Raw genomic sequence first — 22,412 nt, forward strand, 5'->3', positions numbered from 1 at the left:
CACTGCCATTTAGAGCAGAGATCAGCTTAAAATGACAAATTTTTGCTCACACCTACAAAGTGGCAATTTTAATTTTAATACTATGATAAATTATCTATATGGTATTTTGAGCTAAAACTTTACATATGTACTCTGGGGACACGAAAGATTTATTTAAAAAAGTGTGAAATGTCCCCTTGTAACAAAACAACATTGAATCAAGAGAACTATCTTAAAGGTCACGTTCTTTCTGATCCCATTTTTTAACCCTAGTTAGTGTGTAATGTTGCTATTATAGCATAAATAGTACCTGTAAAATGATAAAGCTCAAAGGTCACTGTCAGGCGATATATTTCCTTTAACAGAATTTGCCTTTCAAAGCCTACAGCAAACGGCCGGTTTGGACTACAGCTCTCTACTTCCTGCTTTAATGATGTCAATAGGACAGTTTTTTGACTAAACTCCGCCCACAGGAATACGTCAGTCACCAGCTAAGCTAACGGCAAGCTAAGCTGCTATCCAATCACAACAGACTAAACAAGCTACACAATCAGAACTCGTTACGTATTTCTGAAGGAGGGACTTAATAGAATAAGGAAGACATCAGGCCGTTTTTAGGACATTGAAAACAGCGCTATACAGAGAAGTAAATTCAAATTGTGTGGAAAATACCGCATTTTTTACACGTGTAACATGAACAGATGTTATATTGTGCACTGTAAACACAATCAAATCTTCAAAAACACAGAAAGAACAGACCATTTAATTGTGTTGTCCGCATGAGAGAATGATTTAAAAATGAAACTCCTCTCTCTTGTATCTGTTTCTCCTATTTTCATCTTTTAGAAAAGCCACAGAACAGGATGTTTGTGTGGGCATCTCATGGATAATTACTCCTGCGAGGAAGGGCGCACCCACAACACAGACGCATGGCTTGCAGACCACTCTTTGCGTGTGCCACGCTCTGGGGTAAGATGGCACTTTGATGTAGGTAACTAACTACCTCCCAGTGGATGAAAGTAAACATTCACGATATCCGTGGCTTGGCTTTTCCACTCCACTGAATTCCAGAGCAAGCCTCGTTTTCAGGCCAATCCATAATTGTCTAAGTGGTTCTGGACAGCAGGGGGCAATTTAGTCATTTGAAAGGCCAATTAAGTAATTAGAGCAGCGTTTCGACTGCCGTGTGTATGCTCACGGGCCCCGCAGATTGCCTGATTTGGCACTTTTATGCACATTTGCTAGCGATGTTATTGAAGGCCTAGGTCCCCTAGTGGACATCCTTCACAGTGGCGTAGCAGAGAATGATGGATAACTGCAAATATGAAGCCCTGCCTGGATAGTCATTCATGAGTCAAATACTTTTAAGAAAAAGAAAGGGCTGAGATTTTAGTTCATATTTACAGACATGATTTTTTTCAATAAGCCACGTGAAAATGCAAAGCTCAGATCCCATCTTGAAACAATAAGGAAAGAATTTGACGATAACATCTTTGCTTCTACCAGACTGAATGTCCTGCGTGTGTTTTCGTGCTACAGTAAATGCTCATATACTCAAATTATGATTCTAGAGCCTTTCAGGAGAGAGAGAGAGAGAGAGAGAGAGAGAGAGAGAGAGAGAGAGAGAGAGAGGCATATAGAGTATATTTTGGCCTAGGAGGTTATCCAGCAAGGGCAAAAGGTGGCTGTTTTTTCCATCACACTGCTATACCGCTCTTACACACGAGGACTGGAATGTAAATATTTAAATGCTCAGATTGTCCATTATTCTATTATTTAAATATATGATATGTCCTCAGGTCTATCAGATGGTCACAATGCGGTTTTGAGTATGTGTTGAGTAATTTTAATTGCACAATACCGATGAATAATTGCATTAATCACAAGCCAGTTGTGAAATTTAGCAGAAAACATTTTGCATACACGTATAGTTTCGTTCTTAATCGCATGTCTTATTTAATGTGACCCTGGACCACAAAACCATAAAGGTCAGTTTTTAAAGGGGCCATGTCACATGACTTTTTAAGATGTATAATAAATCTTTGGGGTCCCCAGAGTACACATGTGATGTTTTAGCTCAAAATACCATATAGATAATTTATTATAGCATGTTAAAATTGACACTTTCTAGGTGTGAGCAAAAATGTGCTGTTTTAGGTGTGTCCTTTAAAATGCAAATGAGCCGATGAAATTCAAACACTGATCGCAATGATGGTGGTTTGTTGCAATTCAAACTCATTTGTGCTGTGAATTATTGTCTCTTTATCTCTGCACTAAATGGCTGTGCCGTGGTTGGATAGTGCAGATTAAGGGGTGGTATTATTATAATAAAATCTCCTTATGACATCATAAGGAGAGCCAAGTTTCAATAACCTATTTTCATGTGCTTGCAGAGAATGGTTTACAAAAACTAAGTTACTGGGTTTTTATTTTAAAATAAATTTAGATTGATAGAAGCACTGGGAACCCAATTATATTTAACATGTAAAAAGTCAGATTTTCATGCCATGGCCACTTTAAAAGAAATGTATACATCATTTGAAAGCTGAATAAACAGGCTTTCAATTGATGTGTGGAAGGAGAGGACCATATTTGGCCGAGATACCATTTAAAAATCTGGAATTACAGTGCATCTAATTATTGAGAAATTTACTTTTTAAAGTCATCCAAACAAAGTCTTTTGCCTAATGATAAATAATTGTTATATATATTTACAGTAGGAAATGTACAAAATATCTTCATGGAACATGATCTTCACTTAATATCCTATAAACATCTATAATTTTGACCCATAAAATGTATTTTTGCCTATTGCTACAAATATAGCCATGTGACTTATGATGACTGTTTTGTGGTCCAGGGTCACATATGTAAATCTGTCTGTGTAACCCAGGCTAAAGTCTCATATAAAGGTTATATTTAAACAGAATGTTATTTACATTATGTAGGATGATTTTATAGAGAACTAATAAATAAAAATGAATTTACACAGATGGTTTTCACGGATTGGGTCACATTACAGTGACAAGCTGGCAGATCTATTAAGCTAAAGTGAATATTACAGTAGGTAAAGGTTTCCCAACAGATGCCAATACTACACTATTTAACACTTTCTACAGTTGGTTGTTGGATTTACAATGTTGGCAAACATAACTGACATTTTTACACTGACACCACAAACATTAACCGAGTAACTAAACAGACCCAGCGAAACTGAACTACCATTGGAATTTGGTGTTTGTTGGCATTTGCAAAGGCAGTGTGAGTTATTTTGTTTCATTTTACTCGACTAAAAAAATATCTAATTTACAATCTTGCAAACAATAAAACTGAAATTCTAGCAAAGACAGAGATACAAACAAATCAGAAGAGCGAACCTAAATGGTTAAATGAAAAAGCTAATAAAACTATAGAGGGAAAGTTTGTGCACTTTTTCACAGCTTAAAAACAGCTGTGGCTGTAGCAAACCTTAAATCTGATATGTCAACGCTATCTCACGAGAATTCGTACATATTTTACGAGTTGGCTAATTTGTATTAATTCATACGACCACATTCGTAAATTTTTGTACGATTTGCCTTGACCCCTGTGACGTTGGGGTTAGGTGCGGGGTAAGGGGTTCGGTTTCGTTGTTATTTTTTTTCATGAGAATCGTACGTTTTGCATGATTAGCTTTGTATGAATTAGCCAACTTGTAAAATATATACGAATTCTCGTGAGATCAGGCTGGATATGTACTAAAACTGTATAATGTTATGTAAAGTTACTTTATTTCTTCAGCCTAAATTAGCCAAGTAACTTTCCCTGTTTGCCAGCTCAGTATCACAAACCTTAGTCTTTATGAGGCTCACTGTAAAAAAAAAATTGGTTCAACTTAAAAAAGTAAGTTAACTTAAAAAATGTTGTGTAAAAATTGTTGTGTAAACTAATATTTTTAAGGCAATCAGGTAACTTACTTTTTTAAGTTGAACCAATAAATCTTCCTTTACAGTGTAGTTGGCAGCACGGCCATGACCTTTAAAGGGACACTCCACTTTTTTGAAAACATTTCCAGCTCCCCTAGAGTTAAACATTTAATTCTTACTGTTTTGGAATCCATTCAGTTGATCTCCCGGTCTGGCGCTAACACTTTTAGCATAGCTTAGCACAATCCATTGCATTAGCATCTGGCTAAAAAATAACCAAAGAATTTCGATATTTTTCCTATTTAAAACTTGACTCTTCTGTAGTTACATCATGTACTAAGACTGAAGGAAAATTAAAAGTTGCGATTTTCTAGGCAGATATGGCTAGGAACTATACTCTCAAACTGGCATAATAATCAAGGACTTTGCTGCTGTACCATGGCTGCCCAAAAATAGTCCCCTTGGTTATTTTCAATTTTCCGTCAGTCTTAGTATATGATGTAACTACAGAAGAGTCAAGTTTTAAATAGGAAAAATATCGAAAATCTTTGGTTATTTTTTAGCACAATGCTAATGGTTTAATCAGTTTCAATGGATTATGCTAAGCTATGCTAAAAGTGCTAGCGCCAGACCCGGAGATCAGCTGAATGGACTCCAAAATGGTAAAAGTCAAATGTTTAACTCTAGGGGAGCTGGAAAATTAGCATATTTTCAAAAAAAGTGGAGTGTCCCTTTAACCTCAACTCAATTCCAGATATATGACCCATTCTGTAAAAACCCATCTAAAATTATTTATTTGTGATTTACTTTTGTATATAAAATCATCATACATAATGTAAAGAACATTCTGTAAAATATATGGACTAAGTAAGTTCATCAATGAGTAAAATCAAACTTTAATGCTCCTAATATCATAATCACATTAAGAGACTTTAGTCTGGATTTCACAGACATGGTCACATACACTATAAAGTTTTTTTGGTCACCTCCCCCAGTATTCAAATGTTATCTACAAACCTACCCCGAGATGAATAAATATGCACATGCTTACATTAGGCATGAGTGCTGAAAAATATTTACTTGTTTTGTTCTTCAGTGTTTTTTGCATGCTTCAAGCAAGTGTGTTGTTTCCTGAATGCCCAGCTGTCTACGTTCATCCTCCTTTGCAGAGCTAGAGATAAACCATGAGTTCCCTGCGGCCTATGAAACTCCCAACTCCTGCATCAAGGAGCAAACCGATTCATCCGACAACCAGACACGGATCTGCGCCAGGCCGTGCAAACCACTCTGTGCACCAATCATCACACCCCATTATCCCCCAAGCAACTGCATCAACACCCAGATGAGGACCTGTTTTTCTGTAACACCTTCCGAACTCAAATCACTTCCCATGAAGGTGCAAATGTAACTGGTATAAAAATTACTTTGACTAGATTTTTGTTTTGAGTTTTTTGTTTTGAGTTTTCCTTTTATTTATATATATTTTTGTACTAAAGTTTTTATTTTCTAAAATTATTTTTTTTTTATTAATGTTATACTTTCCATATGTGTGTATTCATGCTGAAGTAATGAACTTCACGAAATTTCGTTTGAATCATTTTTGTTTAAATATCTAAAATGTAGAGGAACTTTTCTTTGAGTACCTGTTTGGGGAGGGAGTGTCATCAGCGGGGCACATCCGGGGTTTCTCATCGTGCGTTTTGCGTTGGCCTCAGTTTCACTACATGAGGTTGGTGGACGCATGCACGTGCGGTCCTCCCTATAAACAACACTGGTATGTTGATGTTTTTTTGCCTCAATGTGTATATTTGTCATTGGATGAATGTAATTAAAATTGTGTCAACATTCAATAGTATTAGCTGCAACAAGGATGTACTGTTTAATGTGATTTTGTGTAAGTAGTCAGTATAATTGTGGCGCTAACTAATTAGCATTGTGTGCTAATACTATAGTGTGTCAGAGTGGGAGGAGCTGCTACCCCGTTTTGACCTGATAATTTCTCCTTACCAACAGGTATACTATCTGTTTTGTTTGTTTTATAAAGTAAAGTGTGTTGGATGATAGTTAATGAGTGTTTTATGTTAAGTGTTATAAAAAGGTAAGACTGTTATTTAATGTTTTATTTGGTAAACCATTCTATTTGTGCTGAGTGTGATGCACATTGTGTAGATTGCATATGACTGTGCAAATATACTAAGCACATTATCTAGTTCTGTATATAATGTTTACATACACTGAGTTTAAGTATGTTTTGTAATTATTTTGCTCATTCAGAGTATGATGCAGTATTTGAATACAGATTTAATGTGTATTCACATGAGTTTGTATTGTAAAATGGTGCATATTTGTAATTCAAGTGTAAAATGTTAAGATGCAATGCGATATACTACATTTTTTTAGTAAAAAAAAAAAAACACATTGTTTAAAATGAGCAGGGGAAATCCATATGCTATAGTTAAAGTTCTTTCTTTATTCACATTTTATTTTTTTTTATTTTTTATTGTTGGCCTCAGTTTCACTACATGAGGTTGGTGGACGCATGCACGTGCGGTCCTCCCTATAAACAACACTGTGTGTCAGAGTGGGAGGAGCTGCTACCCCGTTTTGACCTGATAATTTCTCCTTACCAACAGATTAAAATACCAGATCTCATCATAAAGTGGTCGCGTGGTCTTTGTGGGTGAGGGTATCCGTTCCAGACATGTTACATAAATTTGGTGCCGTGACCCGGATGCACTAGATCCGCTGCAGCTGGTCGCTGGGGTTCAACGACGTAGGATCACAACGCAGAAAACGACGTCCGAAGCATTTTCATCATTGACATTCCGGTATCAGTGTCTGGACATTGACAGTAATTCAGTAATTGAACTCAGTCATTGAAATCTCACTTCACCACACCACATATTGGACTTTCTATCCATTTGTTTCCCGTTTTTGCCTTCATTTGACTTAAAGCATATGATAACTGTGAAGATATTTTTTTGTGCGTGTGTATGTTTTCCATTGTAACTACTTACCACTGGTATTATGGCAGAAGGAGCGTTTAATGGAAGTTTTGTAACACCTCACATTGGCAGGGGTCGAGGCGTTCTTGGAGTTGATGAGCCTAAAGTTGGTAAACCGCGCATGTTGGTTTATGATTCTGCGACTGCTTCGTTTCCGCCCTACACCAAGATAAACGAACCAAAGTCATCCACGCCTGCCAATGTTGGTTGTGACAATGTTACACAGCAACTACGTGATCTCATTGGTGAGCTTGGAAGTCAAATAGGCGATTCTATTGTTACGCGTTTGTTGACAAACCAAGCCTCAATATTACCTGATCCCACTCCATCGTCTGAGCAGCTTCCATCAATGACAATGCCTTTATCACCGAATCTTGATCTGTCCAAGCTAAACCTTATAGTCAAAGCTGACATTAAAGACCCACAAATGTTCAGAGGGGATGGTAGTGATAAGTGTACCATCCTGGAGTGGATTGAACAGATGGAAGTATTTCTGTCCAAAAAGGGCTGCAACAAGGTAGACAGCGTAGAAGAGATACTTAATCACCTTTGTGGTAGGGCAAAGAGCATTGTTAAGGTTAAGCTAAAAAGCAGCTCGGCTGCAGTACTCTGCCCTGAAGTTGTTTACGAGGTACTGCGTCGCTATTTTAGTGAGAGCCCTGGCTCATGCCAGCCGTTAGCTGATTTTTATGCGACACAGCCAAAACACAATGAGTGCCCTGTTGACTATTGGGTCAGGTTGAATGAAGCAGCCGAGCTAGCAGATGCTCACCTGAAAAGATGTGGTGGTAAGATGGAGAATATGAGTTCGGAGATTGTAATGATGTTTATCCGGAACTGCCCTAATTCTGACCTTGCCAGTGTCTTTAGATGTAAGCCCATAAGCAAATGGTCCGCCGAAGAGGTCCAAGAGGCCATTGATGAGCATGAAAGGGACTTTAGGTCTCGTAGGCAGCTTCCTTCTGCATTTAAAGCTGCAGTAAACCAGGCTGCTGTTGTTAAAGGACCTGTGAGCACTCAGGTAACAGTAGGAAGTGTAGATGTAGGTGTAAACTCTGCAGCATGTGCTGCAAGCCCACACCCTAAAACAAACGAATCTGTGGAATCTGGCACTTTGGAGCGTGTGTTAAAGATGTTAGAGAGGGTGCTCGAGCGCACCACCTTACCTGCTCCAGGACCAAAGCCTCAACCGTCTCAGTGGTATCGAGCTTCCCCATGTGCAGTATGTGGAGACAGATCTCATTCAACCCGTTCGCACTGCATGAGGGAAAAGAGATGTCTTAATTGTTTAGAGTTTGGGCATCAGCGTAAGCAGTGTCAAAGGGCTGCTGGGCAAGACATGGCCCAAGCCAATGACGATCAGGGAAACTAGATCACTCACATTGGGGGGAGGGCGGTGTGAGTGCTAAAAGTCAGCCTCTCACCAGTGAAGATGATCCGATGGTCATCTATAGCAGCAATTGTCAAGTTGAGTCAAGTAGCAGCATTGTTTTGTTCCAGAGCATTGCAAAACTGGAAAAAGCGGACAGTTTATTCTATACAGATGTGTTGGTTAATGATACAGTCATATGCCAGGGCCTATTGGACACTGGTTCTATGGCATGTACCATTAGCGAGGAAATGGAGTGCAAGCTGCTAGATGCATGTGGGACCCTTGAGTCTGATCAGCCCCACACTGATATTTTACTTGTAGGTTGTGGTGGCGTTCGGGTCAGGCCCAAGTGCATCTATCAGCTAAAAATGCATGTATATGACCACTCAGTTGTTGTACCAACCCTTGTTGTACCAGGACAAAAAGACCAGTTAATCGTCGGTACTAACGTCATCAAATACATTCTTAGTCAACTTAAGCAGTCCCAAAGCTATTGGCGTGTCATGAATCAGCCAAATCCTACAGGAGAACCAGAGATCCAAAGGTTCTTGAATATGTTATCTGGACATGACAGATGGCAGGGCAGTACCATCCCAACCGTCATCGGTACCGCTAAGCTTACTCAAGCTGTCACACTTCTACCTCGTCAGGAGCACCTTGTGTGGGGAAGGCTTCCCGCCAGTTCTTCTGTTTCTGTGGGCAGTGCTGTGCTGGTCGAACCACCTAAGGCTCAGACTCACAAGAAGGGTGTTCTTGTCGGGCGTGTTATAGCCACACTGCCAGGTGACAGATGGGTGCCGGTTAAGGTTATTAACCCGTCTAATAAACCGCTCACTTTGAGACGTAATGCCAAAATAGCAGATGTGTCTCCTGTTTTAGCAGTTGAAGACTTGGATGTGCAACTTGGAAATAGTCATGGAGAGGCTGTGAATGTACAGAGTCAGTCTGTCTCCTCTACTGTTGGTATATGCAGCCCCCCTTCTGATATACATAGTGTACTGCAAAAGCTTGGCCTCGGTGACCTTGACATAGGGTCCTGTGAAGTCACTCCGTACTGGAAGGATCAGCTTCTACAGCTGATTCAGAAGTATCAGGATGTGTTTTCTAAACACAGGCTAGACTGTGGTAAGGCCAAAGAGTTTGTCCATAGGATTCATTTATCAGACAACCACCCTTTTAGGCTTCCGTATAGGCGTGTCCCCCCGGCCCAATATCAAACCTTGAGGAAGGTGCTCTCGGAGATGGAGGAGCAAGACATCATTAGGAAGTCTTGTAGTGAGTGGGCGTCCCCACTGGTCCTTGTATGGAAGAAGAGCGGTGAACTTCACGTTTGCGTTGATTACCGCTGGCTTAATGCTCGGACCATTAAGGACGCTCACCCCTTACCTCACCAAGCAGACTGCTTGGCGGCCCTGGGTGGGAATGCTTTGTTTAGTGTAATGGATCTCACCTCCGGCTTTTATAATGTTGCCATGGCGGAGGAGGACAAGAAGCTCACGGCCTTCACAACGCCAATGGGCCTATTTGAATTTAACAGGCTGCCGCAGGGGCTCTGTAACAGCCCCGCTAGCTTCATGCGCCTAATGATGAATATCTTTGGCGACCAAAACTTCCTGACGTTGCTTTGTTACCTGGATGACCTACTTGTGTATGCCCCGGACGAGGGTGAGGCCATCAAAAGACTTGAGATGGTGTTCAGTAGGCTACGTGAACATGGGTTAAAATTAGCTCCTAAAAAGTGTCATTTCCTTCAGAGAAGCGTGCGGTTTTTGGGGCATGTTATTGACAGTACAGGTGTAGCAACTGACCCAGACAAGGTCAGTGCTATTGCGGCAGTGTCAGAGTCTGATTTGATGATGGAGGATGGGGTAACCCCGTCTCAAAGGAAAATAAAGTCTTTCCTTGGGATGGTGTTGTATTACCAGAGATTCATCCAGAATTGCTCCACTATCGCAAAACCTTTGTTTGCATTGACAGCTGCCCCAAGGGGCAAAAAGCCTCCAGATAAACGTGTTGCTGCGTTCAGGAAATTGAGCCCTGGGGATTGGAAGGAGGAGCACAGCAGTGCCTTCCAGCAGCTAAAAGCTGCTTTGGTAAATTCTGTAGTGCTGACGCATCCTGACTTTAGCCGGCCATTTATTTTGTCCACTGACGCTTCTACTGACGGGTTAGGTGCCGTACTTTCGCAGCTTGCAGAGGGTGAGACTAGAGCTCGGCCGAACGCTTTTGCTAGCAAGGCTCTTAACCGCGCCCAGGCCAGGTATCCTGCTCATCGCTTAGAGTTTTTGGCTTTGAAGTGGTCTGTTTGTGACAAATTCAGTCACTGGCTGAAAGGCAGTGAATTTGTCGTATGGACGGATAACAATCCATTAACTTATGTCCTCACAAAGCCTAAACTCGACGCGTGTGAACAGCGATGGATCTCAAAGTTGGCGCCATACCGCTTTAGCATTAAATACATACCTGGTCCTAAAAATGTGGTGGCCGATGCTCTGAGTCGTCAACCCTTTGTTCCTAACCGGCTCAGCGAGAGACTGCTGACTGAACCTTACATTTCACTGCTCAAGGAAGCAGAACAGTTTGGGAAAGACACTGTGCAGGAAGCATTTAGGCTGAGTACTGGGCTTCAGGGCGCTGATGACCCTCCCTGTGTAACATCAAACCAATGTCCGCTCTCCTGTGCTGAGGTGTCTGCAGTGTTAGAGGGTCATAGTCACTGGGAAGCAGGAGTAGAATCCAGAGCAATCTCATTGATAGGTCAAGACATCCAACATTTGTCACCCCCTGGGCAATGCCCTTTACCAGTTTTGTCATTGGATGAACTTCGAGATGCACAACAAAATGATCCTTGCCTGTCCAGGGTCCTGTTTTACATCAATAGGGGCAAAAGAGCCTCACGCCGTGAGCGTGCTGGGGAGATTCATAAAGTTCTCAGGCTTTTGAAGCAGTGGGACAAATTAAAGATGGTTGATGGTGTTCTGTATCGAGTAAGGAAAGACAATCTGGCAGGAAAGAAACGGTTACAGTATGTTGTTCCATCGTCTTTAGTTGCACAGGTGATGACAGGCATTCATGATGAAGCAGGGCACCAGGGCCAAAGTAGAACCATGCACCTGGCGAGACAAAGGTTCTTCTGGGTCGGGTTGGAACATGATGTTCGCAGGTACGTCAAATGTTGTCAACGCTGTGTCGTTAGTAAAACGCCCGAACCTGAAGGCAGAGCCCCGCTGGAGAGTGTGAGAACGTCAAGGCCCATGGAGCTTGTATGCATTGATTTTTGGACCGCAGAAAGCTCCAGGGGTCATAACGTAGATGTGTTAGTTGTTACTGACCATTTTTCCCGTATGGCTCATGCTTTTCAGTGCCGTAATCAATCAGCGAGGCAGGTGGCAAGGCAATTGTGGGACAAGTACTTCTGTGTGTATGGCTTCCCTGATCGGATCCACTCTGATCAGGGAGCTAACTTTGAAAGTCAGTTGATTCGAGAGCTGTTGCAGGTCGCAGGAGTGAAAAAGTCCAGAACAACCGCCTACCATCCCATGGGCAATGGCCTTGTCGAGAGGTTCAATAGAACCTTGGGCAACATGATCAGGGCATTGCCGCCTAGGTCCAAGGATAGGTGGTCTCAGATGCTTTATACACTGACTTTTGCGTACAACTGTACCGTGCATGAATCCACTGGGTATGCCCCATTTTACCTAATGTTTGGCAGAATTCCAAAGCTGCCTGTGGATGTCATGTTTGGTAACCTTGAGGGTGACAGTGATGTCATTGACTATGACAAGTACGTAAAGAGGTTGAGGACTGACCTGAAAGAAGCTCTAACCGTTGCTCAAGAGAACATCAATGCCAGCCAGCAGCGGCAGGCCGAATTGTACAACCGGAAAACAAAGGGCTGTGATATTGAGTTGGGAGATCAGGTTCTCCTGGCCAACAAAGGTGAACGTGGAAAGAGAAAACTGGCAGATAGGTGGGAGTCCACACCTTACAGGGTAGTTGGGTTGAACCCTCAGTGCCATATTTACCGTATACATAACACTAAAACTGGCCAGGAGAAAACTGTTCACCGCAACTTATTGCTGCAAGCTAACTTTCTTCCGTTGGAGCTGGAAGATTCTGATGTACCATCCAGCAGTAGTAGCACGTCACTGTCTATGGGTGTGAGAACTTCTTTGGCAAATGATTGTGCTTCCGAGATCGAGCCCAGTGTATCTGACCGAGTTGCCAGTTGGGTTGAAGAATGTGCTGTGCATGAGAGCCCTCAGCAGAGTTTGCCCAGCAGTAGTAGTAGTAGTATTGTGTCAGTGGATACAGTTTCTGGTGTGTTGGGAGAAGTCCCTTCAGCATCAAAGGATGACTCCATAGAGAGAGACAGTAATTCTGAAGCTCCAGAAACCGAAGGTCTGATTCATGAATCTAACAGTATTTCTTCAGAGATTATACATGATGATATTCCTGTTGGTAATGTTGAACCAACTACAGACCATGAAGTGGTTGGAGTTAGGACCAGAGTGGGCAGGATAGTGAAACCTGTCAACAGGTTAATTGAGAATATGACCCAGTCTATCAAAACCCTGAATCCGGCTGGTGGGGTTATAAGGTCTTTGTTAAAGTAAGAATGCACTTTTTTTGTTGTTGAGAGATTTAAACTTTAATGTAAAGTGCCTTTTGAGTCAATGTTTTCAGTACACTGTTGTTCTGGATCTGAGATGAAGTTTCATCTATAAATGAATGGTGTTTAAGGCACCCTTTGCAGTGATTGCAGTGGGCCTGATCAACCTGCTGTTCTTACCTTCCCTGTAAGTGGGAAACATTATGTTGCACAATATTCTAAATAGCAGTTGGTCTGAGTCCAGTGTATATTATCCCCTATAGTCGAAATTTGTGAAGTTCAGGGGGGAGGATGTAACTGGTATAAAAATTACTTTGACTAGATTTTTGTTTTGAGTTTTTTGTTTTGAGTTTTCCTTTTATTTATATATATTTTTGTACTAAAGTTTTTATTTTCTAAAATTATTTTTTTTTTATTAATGTTATACTTTCCATATGTGTGTATTCATGCTGAAGTAATGAACTTCACGAAATTTCGTTTGAATCATTTTTGTTTAAATATCTAAAATGTAGAGGAACTTTTCTTTGAGTACCTGTTTGGGGAGGGAGTGTCATCAGCGGGGCACATCCGGGGTTTCTCATCGTGCGTTTTGCGTTGGCCTCAGTTTCACTACATGAGGTTGGTGGACGCATGCACGTGCGGTCCTCCCTATAAACAACACTGGTATGTTGATGTTTTTTTGCCTCAATGTGTATATTTGTCATTGGATGAATGTAATTAAAATTGTGTCAACATTCAATAGTATTAGCTGCAACAAGGATGTACTGTTTAATGTGATTTTGTGTAAGTAGTCAGTATAATTGTGGCGCTAACTAATTAGCATTGTGTGCTAATACTATAGTGTGTCAGAGTGGGAGGAGCTGCTACCCCGTTTTGACCTGATAATTTCTCCTTACCAACAGGTATACTATCTGTTTTGTTTGTTTTATAAAGTAAAGTGTGTTGGATGATAGTTAATGAGTGTTTTATGTTAAGTGTTATAAAAAGGTAAGACTGTTATTTAATGTTTTATTTGGTAAACCATTCTATTTGTGCTGAGTGTGATGCACATTGTGTAGATTGCATATGACTGTGCAAATATACTAAGCACATTATCTAGTTCTGTATATAATGTTTACATACACTGAGTTTAAGTATGTTTTGTAATTATTTTGCTCATTCAGAGTATGATGCAGTATTTGAATACAGATTTAATGTGTATTCACATGAGTTTGTATTGTAAAATGGTGCATATTTGTAATTCAAGTGTAAAATGTTAAGATGCAATGCGATATACTACATTTTTTTAGTAAAAAAAAAAAACACATTGTTTAAAATGAGCAGGGGAAATCCATATGCTATAGTTAAAGTTCTTTCTTTATTCACATTTTATTTTTTTTTATTTTTTATTGTTGGCCTCAGTTTCACTACATGAGGTTGGTGGACGCATGCACGTGCGGTCCTCCCTATAAACAACACTGTGTGTCAGAGTGGGAGGAGCTGCTACCCCGTTTTGACCTGATAATTTCTCCTTACCAACAGATTAAAATACCAGATCTCATCATAAAGTGGTCGCGTGGTCTTTGTGGGTGAGGGTATCCGTTCCAGACATGTTACACAAAGATCTTGGCAATGGTGCAGCATCACAGTAAACAGTCAGACTAGACTACTTAAATCTAACACAAGTCCTGGGTCGCCAAGTGGGCAAAAATGCCACCACCAGGTTTGCATAGCACTCCTGGAGCCCCGCAAAGAAACCACTTTAAGTTGAAGGATATTGTAGGCAGTTACTTTTATTAGGATGGATTATTAAGCCAGCTCGCGGCATTTGGCGCCGTTCCCAACTCTGATCTCTCAAAATCCCATGGCTCCTGTTTCAGATTAAGCCTTACAGCGACACCACAGCCTACACATCATCCACCCCTTCCTCCTTTTCTTGCCTCCATGCATGATCTCGTCGGCTGACCTCACTCTTACTTTAGCGTTTCAGGCGCTCAAATTATCCCTCAGATTCTAATGCTGCATAATCATTTGCCTGTCAATTTCATTTTGTGGTCTTTACATCTTCTGGGACTATTTTGGGGGTGGAAATTCAGATGTTCAAAAGCTTGCTGATTAGTCCTGTGATTAAAATGGATCGCTGGCTGAGCTTTTGCCAGAATATAAAACAGAGACTTTAACAATCATTGAGAGCACTTTGCAGCAGTTCGTATTGCGCCACATAACTACGTCTGTTCTGCCCATTCGGATGACATCGAGTGTAATTCAGTGAAAAATAAACTGACTCGAGAAATGAATTACATTTGTTGTATACACAAGGCTGTAAATATGCTTTGTTTGGTTTTACATTAGCAACAAAGTAGAATGCTATCCAATTCCCATTTAGTCGAAAAGTATTATGAATCAAACATATTTTGACTCTCCCAGCCTGGGAATGAGACTGTTTTGTTGACCTCTCCCAGATTAAAGACAAGAGAGACGTCGCCCTGTGCTAAGTCCACATTTCCCACGATTCCTCACCGGGCACCCTGGCTGGCAGACCCTGAAGGCATGTTCTTATTTGACAGCATAGTTAGGAGGTGCTGATGAAAGTGGAGAGGCTGTGTTACCTCTGTAGCCTCTCAAATTAGCACAGGAGCCCTGTTGCCTGTCACACTGGGGCCCGGTTCACAGATTCAGTTGCAGTCTGGCCGGTAGTGTCTGTTTGTTTTTGCCACCAATGCAAAAGAGTCTGAGGCGGTCATCAGTCTGCAAATTTTACACTTGCTTTTCTATCCGTAATTTTCAGGGTGCAACATGTTGAATTTGGGATTTCTAGCACAGTTAGCTTTAAAGATGTTTTAAATAAACTTTTTTAATGAAACACCTGTAATATCACAAATTTTGTAGAAATTACAGTATTACTGGCAGCTGTTTGCCAGTAATTTACTGTAGATTTCAATTTATGTTATTTACTGGCAACAGTTTGTTCAAAGTTAAATGAACATTAAACATTAACAAGTCTTTATCTTTACAGAATAAAACTAAAATAACAGCCTAATGCAAAGCATTCTGGGAACCAAAATAGAAAAAAAAAACAGAACAAGGTTGATTAGGATTTCTGGTTCCCAGAATGCTTGCATGAGGCTGTTATTGTATAGCTTTATTCTGTAAATACAAAGACTTATTAATGTTAAATGTTTAACTTTGAACAAACTGTTGCCAGTAAATAACATCAATTTAAATCTACAGTAAGTTACTGGCAAACAGTGATGTTAATGTGACAAAGTGATGACAATGTTAAGGTTGTGCCTGTGTGTCATGTGAAACAGATCTAAGGTGTTGGATAAAATTATTATCTATTTATTATAAAATTAATCACCTTCTTAGGTAAATGTAATTTTGTACGTACAGTACGTCTCTTTTGCATGTGGTTACTAAAATGTTGTTGAAATGTTGTACATTAATAGACATTTTATTTTATTTAATATATATTTTGTATAGGTCTATTTATACAAGTGTAAATATATAAAAAATGTTGGGTTATTTTTAACCTATGGTTGTCAAAAAGGAACAAACAAGTTTGGGTTCAATTAACCTAGAAAATGTCCATATTTGACGTAACCGTAAGGCTAAAACAATCCAGCAAAGGTTAATTTATAACACAAAGGTGGGGTTTGTCCCATTATTAAAAATAACCCAGAATTTTGTGCAGGACCCCTTAACCTTTTATCTTGACTACGGGTGGGTGATAAACTGGTAGATATGATAAACTGGTAGAAATGTGTTAACTGGTAGAGATTTTGGACGTCACGTTGTTGAGCGCGTGGTCACGAAAACTTAACGTTTGTACACGCATTTAAGCACCGCAGTTTTAAACAAGTGGCCTTTCTGTGGGGAGTTTGCATCTTCTCCCTGTGTCAGCGTGGGTTTACTCCGGTTTCCTCCCACAGGCCAAAAACATGCAAGTTAGGCAGATAAGTTTTTGTGAGAATTATTAAAATTCTATGGCATTAAATATTTTAACAAAAACCTTATTAAAAGATAAAAAACTCTACCATGATACATATCGTTATCATGATATAAAAAGATTCCTATTGTGAAATAAAATTTTGGTTTTATCGCCCACCCCTAATCTTGACTTTCCTTGGATTTGCCCATAATAAATCTCCCCATAATTTTACAATTGCAAATAAATAAATTAAGAAATTAAGAGAATGTCCTCTTAGCTCCAGAGACACGAAAAATAACTTCCCAGAGACTTTAAAACGGACTATTTAGTAAAAATCTTACCGCCATGCTGTCTATTGCTCTTCCAGTTTTTCTATATCTCTGGGATCGAACCCACAACCGCTGCTAATGCAATGCTTCACCGACTGAGCTACAGGAAAAAACCTCCACCTGCACATCATCAAGTGATTAGGTAAGTTTGTCCTCCTTTCACTGTATGTTACATTAGACAGGCAGCAATAGGATAATCAAGAGGTGTCATATGATAGCGAGACCGCACAGGCAGAAAGTCATTCTGTTTCCTCCCACTGTACATCATCAATTTTATTTAGCATTGATTTCCACTCTTAATCGATCAAGCCGACAGCTTCTCTCCCACCTTCTTTGATTTATCTATAGTGGCTTCAGATCTCATTTCCACATTGATCCGGTTTGTTGATGGATAATCACAGTAATAATCACCTAATCTGAAGCGACATCTATTTCACCACCAGATTTCCAAGCGCACACACACCTCTATTTCTAGGATTGGTTGCTGACTTACTTGTGAGAAGTTGAGTCCATTTAGTGGATGACACTGTTCCTCTACCCTCTCCACAGCCCCTGTCTTCTTCCGAAGGCGTTCGGCCTCCTGCGCCAGGAAGAGGTCCAGGACCGGCGTTCCCCTCGACCTCACATCAGCTTCCGTCAGCGAGTTAACCATCAGCATCACCCATACGGGCCGCTTGCGTTCCCAGTTCCCCGCAATGGCGTTAAAGAGGTAGTCAGCATAAAGCCCTCTGCCACGCTGGTCCGCTGTCATCCACATGGGCATCATGTGTTTGACGTAGTCCAGGTGGCGCTTAAGGCGGCGGTAAAGGTCTCGTGGAAGTAACGTCTGGAGGTTTTCTCCATTGGGCAGCAGCTGGCAGCTGGTAAGTTTTGAGATGGTAAGAGGATCTGTGAGATCCAGTTCGAAGAAGACATTGGTGCTGATCTGGAAGGCAGTTTTGGTGCTCTCAGGGATGTAGTCCCAGACTCGTGTGTAGGGGACGTGGATCGTCCCAAACAGGTAGGATGGAGGATAAGGAGGAGGCCGTTTTACTGTCCACAGGAAAGAGTTCATGTCTTTTTGCTTTAGAAGGAGAAATAAATATTTTAGTGTCAGGGAGCAGAACTTTACACCTTCATAAATGGTAAAAAAAATTGACCCAAGCTGTTACTGGCACAGTACCCTAATATGTAGGTACAGATATGCATTTGGAACCAGTATGTACCTTTGAGGTACTTATATGACCTCACAGGTGTACTTTTTTATGGGGTACTGTCCCAATGACAGCTAGGGACCATTTTATGACAATTTATTTCTGACAAACTGAACAAATGAACAAACTTTAAAATTTAAGATGTATGAAAATTGAAGGTTCCTTCTTGGCTATGTGGTTCCATAAAGAACCTTTAACAGCTTCTGTTACAAAAAAGTTTCTTTGGAAAAGTTCTTCAAACTATAAACACATAAGAAATGTTTCTTTTACCAACCATTGACTGAAAGGTTATCTTTGGGGAACCAAAAATGGTTATTTAATTTCATCACTTAAATGGCATCCCTTTGTAGCACCTTTACTTTTAAGAGTGACCCATAAGAAAAGATTGCTCTTAAATCCACCACATGAATCAAAGTAAACCACGCCAAAGAAGTTTTAGACACTTATTTAATCATCTCTAAACCATAATAAAACAATATTTGTTTAACTGGATTCCACAACCATACATATGTATTAACTTTTCCATAATTGGTCCTCTTATTCACTGCCAAAACAGGACAAAAAACAACCAGCTGTATAACAGCTCGATCACAGAGGAGTCGGTTCATGCCATAGCACTGATAGTGTTGGCGTATTAAAATCTGTGGTGGAAATGTTTAACCGGGGTTCTTAGTTTACAGTGTGCCTCCCCTCGTAAAACAGAGCTTTTACACTCCACAGTACAGCAAACCTCTGCTGAAACTCTGAAAAGTATTTACTGCTGGCTGTCAATAGCTGTAGCCTTGTAAAAATGAAAACTGGTACATCTCACTTTTAAATGGTCAACTTGTAAATTTAATTATTCAACTACCTGTGCCTTTGAATAGAGTTTATTAACCACAAGTCAAAGGAAATTAACTATACCTGACTGTGTAGGCCTACTGTATTTTAGTTCATCCTTACAGGCCTACATGCATGTGTGCAATGCCAATTTTAAGTCCAGATTTTTTTTTCTACTTAAAAAATAATAATATTAAAAAAATATCTAAAACGTTAACTATTTATGTATTTACGCCTACAATCTTTATAACTGTCTCCACGTATTGACCAATCGCCATTGCTTTTGTCTTTGTGGTATAGACATCGTTAAAAAATGGCTCGTTATTCATGAACAATAACCAGCTTTATCAAACCTTATATTATATTTTGTATAAGATGGTCACATTCAAGGACTCTCTCTGACGCGCATTGCCTAGTTTTATGAATAATTTCTTAACCAAAACCAGGCCTCGCGGTGCGTGCGCATTATGAATTATACAAAGAATGCGCGGGTCATATCCTGGACAATGGTGCCATTAATGATATACATCTCCAGGTAAAAATGCGCATTAAATATCAGATGAAAATATGAATGTCAAATAAACTCAATTTGCAGAATAAAAGTCATAATACATAATAAACTTTGTGCTTTTTAAAGTCTATTACATTTGTGTTTAAAATATCCACCGGATATTGGAGTATTACTAATCCAATAAATACGGCTATGATGATATTTTTCATTCCTCGACTGATGAATACACTGAATATGAATATGGCTCAGATGAAAGCAATGAGAAGTTAATTGCATTAAACAAGCTGGTGCACTTGCCAATTCATAATTACGTAAATATGCTCGATAACAACTTTAACAGTTCTCGTCTGACTGAAACTTGATCAGTTTATGAGGGTCAGTGAAACTTTTCCATATAAATGTACTTGAAGTCAATTCACCAGTGGGTTTTCACTTTTTTCCTTTGACACATAAACTGGCATCGCACTGGTAAGAGTATTACACTTGGCACAAAAAATCATTTTTCAGGCCCAGATTTCAACTTGCAAACGACAAGAAGTGGCAAGTTGGCTGGGCGCCCCTAAAATAATTGTCATTGTTTTAAAATGAATATGCAGTTATGCGTCATTTAATTACTTAAAATGTAATATTATACTATTGTTACTTAGAAATTTAGTTTTTATAGCGATTATAAAATCTGTATAACATTCATAATAACACGAAGAGACAGAAGAACAAGAATTAACAAGAACTTTATACAACTAAATTATAAGTTCGGAACGTTATAAAAATTGGCCTACTTATGTGTTTACATTTTAAATTGCTGAAAATAAATATAAAGATTTTAAATGTAATACAATTTTAACATATTTAATTCCATCTGTTTCATTTTGTTAAACTAAACAATTTTGTTAAACTATACAGACATTCTAATACTTTCAGACATCAATCAAGCAGATTTCAGTTGTTGGGAATAAAAGATATCTACAAGCCAACAAAAACACCATCAAACAGTGCAATAAACACAATATTTTGTAATTAGAGTTATGCTTTATACATTTTAAAGTTTCATGACGAGGTGCAGCAAAGGTGCATGCCGCAACTTCATAAAGCGCACGCTTTACAAACTTACCGACACATGCTTGTCACATTGCCGCGTCCTCAGCTCGTGCGTATCCCGGGATGAGCCAATTTGAAAGAAAGCGCATAAAATCACCAGCCACCGTAGTCCCGAGTGATAGTACATCTCGAGATGAGAGTGCACAGGGTAACCCGCACAGCACCTCTCAAAAGTTTATCCCTGTTGCTGAACGCAGATTTTCGCCGGTTATGGTGATCGGCTCACATATGCCGTCTCGAAAGCGCACACGACGCATTCTGCCCCTCCGCCATGCTCCTGTCCTGAACTTTAAATGCTTTTGAGTTTTGTCTCCGTGTCTCCTCTCTTGCAAACTGCCCAGCTGTGGCGCGCACGAACTCTACACGAGCTTGCCTGTGCCGGGAACGCGCAACGCCTCGCGTGTTCCCCCCTCTGCTTATTTTACTAGAGGAGGGGAGAGCAGGTTGTTTTGAAGGACGAGTGCGTAAAACATTTCGGCGACGATGAAAATGGAGAACATTAATCTTTAAATCTTCAAAATATTCATATGGGTGAGGGTTTAATTTTGAGGAATCACCAGCAGTTTCCTAGGACCAAGATTTTTAAAACACCATCCATTTGAAAACATTCTTCTGTAATTCGTTTATTATTTAAAACAATGCTGCTTATCATCATAGTATCATGTACGCCGGCTATCGTCGTCTTTTAACGCGTAAACGTTTCTTGTTTTGACATATTGTACCCTTTACCCACAATTCATCACTGTCACCGCGTATTTGACAGTAATGCGTCATGGCTTTTGACTCTAATCATTTTTGCATTGACGTTTACTGGATAGCAGACCTCGCTATGATTAATGAATCCAAACACCGCAGGAAGTAATGCTTGCAAAAATATATTTAAAGTTTCTTTTTCATTCCCTGCCTCGTTATGGTTGTGTCATCCTGTGTAGTACAGATTGAGAATGAATGGCAGTGCTGAAAGCGAGTTGTCGTTTTCCGCTGTGCCAGATCTGGTGCCGTGACCCGTGTTATTGTCCGAGCGGATGACCGAGTGACGGTGTCAAGTAGTGAGCAATTAATCATAGGGATCCTTCATAACAAGTGCCACATACAGCCCTGCTGGTGACACCCGTAAGAGTCGACACAAGAGCCCCTTTGTGTTTCCATCATCTCCAGACTCTCCACAGGTCAGTTATGAGTCTCCAGTGTGGGCATACTTGCTTTTACCTACTGTATATTTTCTGTAGGCGCTGTGATTACACGGCACTGATTACAGACTTATATTTGTTTATGTGAGCGTGGGCCTGCTTTTAGCCAGGCTTTAATTATTCGCAGTATCACAAGTTGGAGGCCGCGTGTTATAGGCATGTTGATGAATGATTAAACGTATATATATCAGGTTATAGGAATATAATGAATTGCTATACAGAAATCCTCAATGATAGACAACCTGACAGTCGATTCCACGGCTCATTGACCATTTAATGGGCTCATAGTGAATGATAATTGAGCACATCTGCCCTCTCATTGTGTGCGATCTTCTATTCAGGACTTTTTCCTTTGTATGGGAAACAGCAGTCTGCTGTATCACCTGTGGCCACCTGCAGATGAACTTACCTGTTGAAACCACACCTCAGGTCTAAGGGCGATTTTCACATTCCTGCCTGGTGAGTGTGTAAAACTTAAAAAAATCTGAA

At 40.1% G+C, this 22,412-nt stretch overlaps 1 protein-coding gene across 1 annotated transcript in view; it reads right to left on the minus strand.

Annotated features, from left to right (window-relative positions):
- The window catches only part of trabd2b (TraB domain containing 2B), an 88,750-nt gene extending 67,623 nt beyond the window's left edge, over nucleotides 1-21,127 (minus strand). Inside the window, exons 1-2 of the mRNA XM_065246768.1 lie at nucleotides 20,747-21,127; nucleotides 17,606-18,175 (exon numbers count right to left, since the gene is read on the minus strand). Coding sequence (XP_065102840.1) covers nucleotides 17,606-18,175; nucleotides 20,747-20,860 — 684 coding nt within the window. The 5' untranslated portion in view covers nucleotides 20,861-21,127. The remainder of the gene's footprint in view (nucleotides 1-17,605; nucleotides 18,176-20,746) is intronic.
- Between the last annotated feature and the right edge of the window lie 1,285 nt (nucleotides 21,128-22,412).

Source organism: Paramisgurnus dabryanus, chromosome 11, assembly GCF_030506205.2.
Source record: "Paramisgurnus dabryanus chromosome 11, PD_genome_1.1, whole genome shotgun sequence".
NCBI classification, from domain to species: Eukaryota; Metazoa; Chordata; class Actinopteri; order Cypriniformes; family Cobitidae; genus Paramisgurnus; species Paramisgurnus dabryanus.